Source organism: Neltuma alba, unplaced genomic scaffold, assembly GCF_004799145.2.
Source record: "Neltuma alba isolate B1F8T4 unplaced genomic scaffold, ASM479914v2 tig00006649_pilon, whole genome shotgun sequence".
Lineage (NCBI taxonomy): Eukaryota > Viridiplantae > Streptophyta > Magnoliopsida > Fabales > Fabaceae > Neltuma > Neltuma alba.
Genome location: NW_021634527.1, coordinates 61,868 through 68,084, shown reverse-complemented (window position 1 = coordinate 68,084; position 6,217 = coordinate 61,868). Strand labels below are relative to the sequence as shown.

At 36.3% G+C, this 6,217-nt stretch overlaps 1 protein-coding gene across 1 annotated transcript; it reads right to left on the bottom strand.

Annotated features, from left to right (window-relative positions):
- Window positions 1-254: 254 nt before the first annotated feature.
- Window positions 255-5,720, bottom strand: LOC114750786 (ribosome biogenesis regulatory protein homolog). Its single transcript, XM_028939390.1, has 8 exons — window positions 5,407-5,720; window positions 4,754-4,904; window positions 4,058-4,109; window positions 3,783-3,911; window positions 1,573-1,690; window positions 939-1,122; window positions 706-819; window positions 255-624 (listed from the first exon to the last, which is right to left on the bottom strand). Exons 1-8 carry the CDS (start codon window positions 5,511-5,513, stop codon window positions 472-474), a joined length of 1,008 nt encoding a protein of 335 aa, XP_028795223.1. The 5' UTR covers window positions 5,514-5,720; the 3' UTR covers window positions 255-471.
- Between the last annotated feature and the right edge of the window lie 497 nt (window positions 5,721-6,217).

Below are 6,217 nucleotides of genomic sequence, written 5' to 3'. Positions count from 1 at the left end.
AACTAATACGTATACATATACACCATGATCTGCCACTTAGCGTGTAGGAAAAATTAGCTTCATGAAAAACCATGGTTTTAGTCTCGAAACGATGGTTTTGGCATAATAATGAATTATTGGGTTTAATGAAGTGTTTGGATGGTTTCAAACACCCACTTAATCCAACCTTGTCTTCTAACAAGTAAATGATACTGTAGAAAAATCTAATCCAACCAGTCCAAGTTCTCCCTTGCTCAAGTGCAGTAAGATGGGAATAGAAACAAACTATAATAAATCCATGGCTTCATTCCTATCTACGTATGTTGAGTATTTCAGATGGATACATATATATAGGTAGGCAAATAGATAGAACAAATAATAGAAATTGTTTTAATACACTAATTCTTCTTCCTACAAAACTTCAACGCAGTAAGCAAGGTTTCAAAAGCGCCAGACGCTTTCTAAGCTTTACTCCGAAAACAAAATTTAATTTCATTTTGCCTTGCCTTTCTTGGAAGCCCCCTTTTTAGAGGATTTCTTCTGAATTCTTTTCTGGGGTTTCAACTTGCCACCGGTTGCCGAAGCAGCCTTTGCTTTCTCACTCCTTTGCTTTTTCTCTTTCTTAACATTGTACGTCTTGACAGCCTAATTTCCAAATAGCAGGATTTAGAGAAGTAAATTTCACTTAAAGATTGGAAACAAAGTTATTAAATGAGTAAACAGTACCTTGTCAATATTGAGAATTTCATGGGAATTCTTGGAGAAAATCTTGTTCATTATTTTCTCAGTTTGCTCCTTCTCACGCGATCCAACCCCCGATCCTTCCACAACTGGCAGGAACTGGACAAATACAAAACAAAGCATATTGATTATTTCAGTAAAGTACAGAAGCTTCTGCACAAAAATATTATCATGCATTGGACAAATTTGTTACTGTTATGAAAGGATAAGCATACAACCTTCCGGTATTTTCCCTTGTGCGGTGCAGCTTTTTCTCCTGGCAACTTCTTGTCAAATTTCCCACCACTAGCTGTTGCAGTTGCTGCTAATCCAGCTACATTACCTAGTTCATCCTTGGTGACTTTCTTGGGTGCTGCTTGAGTTCCGGTAATGGGCAAAGCTGTAGCAGCCAATTGAATATGGCTGCATAGACGGTTACTCAGTTTCTCAAAAGTTCGACAAGAGCACCGCAATCGGGATTAAAAAGATTATATTGAGAAGAAGCATAACAGATCTGTCAGAGATTATCAGTTTATATTTAAGAGTATCAGGCTACCAGCCAGCAAGATAACCTGAATTTACTATAACAAACTATATAGCCAAGATGAGAACCTTGCTATAGCAAAGAAAAGAAAATACTAGCGGATACAGGGAGAAAAGAAACTACAGTGAGAAAATGAAATCAAAAGATGTGGTAGTCCACATATTATACATGCGGTAGCGCGTTAAGTTATGCATTTAAAAAATGCAGACGATAAGGCATAAAATAGAAGCTGTATACACTTACTATGTTTTCACCCCTAATGAAGAGTAACAACCAGAATTTCTGTGCTAATAGCACCCCAAGAACTAGTTGAGATTTTAGAGAAAAACCTTGGTAAAGCACCAGCTTTGGCAGCTTGTTTCAAGTTCTTCAGCCTATTGCTTTCCTGTTTTTCAATTCTTTTCTTCTTATTTTCTTTTCTTTTGGCAAAAGGATCTTCATCTGGATCTGCAAAATGTTCAGATACAGATCAGTAATATAACTCCCATACAGAAATGAACAGCAACAAGCGCATACATGAGCAAGCATGCATAATTAGACAGGTGAAAGATAATAGTAGAGCATCAACTATAATTATATGTTTTAGAAAAAGCATTGAATAAGACATTTAAATTATGCTCATTAATGATCTAGGAAACATGTATCAACTTACCAATATCAAACCAAGCAACAACTTTAATTTGTACTTGAAAATATTAACTCTGATCCTTAATATAAAAGCTAAATAATTAATTTGATGAGATTAAAGAAATTAGTTAAGTTAGTTAAGTGTAACAGATATGTATTGACTTTCGTAAACTACTCTCTTTAATCATATGCATTGAAACTATCCATTAAGGGGAACCCTTTTCAATCAATAATATAATATTTTAGAGAGAACATTATAAATTTTAGAAACAGAGTGAATTAAGTTCTTATATTTAGGACCAAATTCAATCTCTAACTAAGTTTTATATTAAAGACTAAAGGTAGTATAGGATAGACCACCCTAAAAAAGGGTTATAGGAACACAGCTGGCTGGCCGGACCAATAAACTGGTAAACTGGTCAGCAGTCAAGTCTGATCTATCATTAAGATTATAACGCCACACGATGAGCATAATTTATATGATACAGTTGAACTAATTGATACTTAACTCTTTAATCTACTTTAGTTTATGTAAATTCAGTATCTGTTGGCGGGGACTGTGCTACGACCTAGTGCATTACATATAGTCAACACTGCCACCGTTATCCATTACTAATTAGTATGGGCTAGAGCGGGAGATTTGACGAGACTGGAGAGTGGAGTGGGCTTTTTAATCATAGTGAGGCCAAATGGGGTGGGGGAGATAACTCACTCCGTTAAGACATAGATTAAAGAAAAAATTATAGTTGCCGCATTGCCCCCTATTTAGATATTACAATGTCATTAATGGTGTGATGAGGAGAGAAATTCACTTTACCACCCTTTTGATGCTAACTCTTCTAAAACAAATAGGATCTTCATAAAGGAGGAAGAAAAGAGAATTCAATCCATCCCAAAACCTTATAATTCTGAAGGGTTTTGGATTTGCAGTGTAGGATGGGTGAAAATGGGTTTCAAATCATCCTAACCCATCACATCCTATCAGCTATCAATAGTTAGGACACTCAGACCATCCTAACACTCAAGCCCTCAGTTCCTCGAGTGAGATTGAAAAATTATACAGATGTGTTGTTCTACACAACACCAACCTTTCATTGCTGATCAAGTGTCATCAACGCTGTTGTCCACATGAGCAGAACAACATATGGTTAAGAAATTGCAATAAATAAATTCCAATTCTACATGTTGTTATGCATAATTAATATTACATATTAAATATTAAATAATTAAATAATATCAAAACAAAAATAAAAAACTTACACTAAACATGTATTAAAATCATATTTAATATTATATTGAATTGACATATAAAAATAATAAACGAATATGTGATTTGTCACTAAACCGTATGCAGTCAAAGGTCTTGATGACAGACGGCTCGTGAAAATAACTGTTTGTAATAAAAACAAAGGCAAGTTTCGGTTCAGGATAAAAGAAAAAATTAGTTCGACAAAGTTAGTATGAGAAGAAATATTATGAGTGACTTAGTTTGAATAATATTTCATATTTATTACATTAGAGTGAAAATAACTACAAAGTATCAATACTAAGTAGTGTATTAATGTATTACTCCCAAATTAGAAAAACCTAAGCTCAAACCGCAGAAAAGGTTCAACAATGTCCTATGATATACTAATCAACATGTCATAATGTCTTTCAAACTGTTCCACTAGTGGTTCTGATCTGCCAATTTATCTATTGCTCTAATTCCAAATTAGTTGTTCTTGCGCGTCAAACCGGGCTTTCTCTTGTGTGCCATGTCTTTCCTTAAGTTAAAACTATTATCCTCACACTAATAGATTGGTGCCGACAAGTGATAATAAAAAGGGTGTCCATTGGCGTTTGACAATGAAGTAGAAATACAGTAAAAGCGATTCACATGACAACTCCAACATAAAGAAAAAATAGTTACCATCATTCGGTTTTGCCTCAATAATAGGTATAGCCTCTTCATCATTTGCATGATCATATCCAAATCTGCGTTTCCAGGTTCCAGACTGTTCATCGTATGCAACCTTGTCTTTCTTACGCTTCTTAATGCCTGCAAAGTAACGTAATAAAATTTATTGGATAAGACTAGGAAATAACACGACCCAATTTACTACATCAAAGCATATAAGCTCAATTTAACAATGTATTCACGAAAAAACCTTGCAATTTGCTTGAGGTTTAAACAGGATGACTAACCTTTCTTTTGGGCAAATAGTTCCCATTTTGTTGGAGGCTTTGGCCTTGGGAGCTGAAAGTATTATAACACTTCATGAGCAAAAATAATGTTGCTAGGAGTACAAAATCCCAAAAGAAAAGAAAAAAGAAAAACCTAAGTCATGGAATCTGATGTAAAAATAAACAATACAGAGGTAATTAGTTTCAAAATACAATATCATTTTACCACAAAATTTTATTTCCTTTCTTGAACCTCCTTTTAATACTTCTTTAAAAGAAGACAATTTCCACACGTTTTACCTGGAAGCATACTTCTAACCAAATGAAGTCAATACAACAAAGATGGAAACAATAGACTATCCAATTCTTTCTTTGTCTGGATGTGGTTCAACATTATTACTCATAGAACCAACTTTAATATGAATAGCAGTCTCGTTGCTTCAAGGCATTGCTAAATGTCACAGACGTCAGCACGTAGAAATTCATTGTCTAAAGAGTATAAATAAAATTTTTCAAGAGAACTTTCAGCAAATAAAGCCACTCAGCATGCCAGGAAAAGTTAACCTTCCTTTTGGCGAAAACTGGCAATTCATAGATAAGGATTCAAACTGAGGCTTTGGGGCTAGAAAGGCACATGAATATATGATTTATATCTGATTCCAGAAAACTAATAAGTAAAAGAACTTTTTTGTCCAATTATGAAACAAATGAACTTACATGCTTCTCTCTGGGCAATTTTGTCACTGGGGGTGGCAGCTTCACAAGCGGTCCATCTACATCTTCAGTGGATGGTAAATGGAAGAGACTATCTGCAATAGCTTGAACTAACTCAGTTCCCTTTTGCAGACACTCCTTAACCAGATCCTCCCTGCGTTCGTTGAAAAACAAAGTTCAACACAGGCTATAAGTAATGCGTCTCCTCGTCACATGTGCACATAGGAACCACAAAAAGGATATACAAACAATCTAATGATCAAGGAGGTAGGGGGGAAAGGAGTGACCGCAATCAGAACTGATTAGTAGGCAGTTAAAATCTATAAACTACTACTACAACGTAAACTCACTGTTTCGTTACAAAATTCAAACCAAGGCAACCTTTAGATGAGTTATAAATTAATAAGCATCCCACAAATTAAAGTTTAATCACTTTCGTCCCTCCAAAAGAAATCCCCAGCTCCCCTTAGTTCACTCGATACTGCAATTTTGACCTATGAACCTTTGCCTAATTAGAATTACATTCTCCCATGGAACAAGGAAAATTAACAAAGAGGGTACTGAACAGTGAGCTTCGAAACATAAACTACTAATGAAAACAACGGCTAGGATCAAGTAAAGACGAAAACAAGAAACACACTGCAAAATAAGAGAACCTGGAAGAATGTTGAGAAGGGAAGCTATGGTGAGGATTGAAGGCCATGAGGTGACCAAGGTCTACTTGAAAATGACTCTGAGCCTCCATCAACACCGGCAGGACCATGCAAAGCGTGGAGGCAAGGATTCAACGAAACAAACGAAAAAACGAAGAGCAGGAGATTACTACTGTACAATAGTATGAGAGCGAGGCTTATTCTTGTCAGTTCCGAGCTACTGCCAATTTGTCAGAAACAGACGCAGAGGGAACGGAGGCCAAACTGCGAAAGTTTCCTCCGCGGAAGCTGCGAAAGAGGAAACTCGAAATGGAACAAAGAAAAAGCGGAGGCGGGGCTTCTAAAACCACATTGATATCCGTCGGGTCAACCTAGCCTAATCTATTAGCTGGGCTCATACTTCCGACCCAACTCTTGGCCCAATAACATTTTTCAGAGGCTCAGAGCAAATTGCACAGAGCGAAACTGGCCAGTGGTCATTGAATCATGGCTCAAGGCCCGAGTCAACTCAGTTATGAATCTCCAGCACGGATGACAAAAAATTTTACGACTTTGGAGACAATGATGGCTCAAGAAAAAAGAGGAGGGGAAAGTATAACCAGGGTGAAAATTGAAGGCTTTAACCTACAATTATACATGAAAGAGATTTGGTGAAATCTTCAACTAATAACGACGTGCGATTGTGAGAGAACAAGATTGAGAAGTGGGTGAAAGCACAAGCAACTCAAAGAAGGTACGGTAACTAGCGAGATTGGGATGAGAAGAGAAAATTGCTTGTGAGGGAAAGGAGGAAATTCTTTAGAAGACTTAGCGA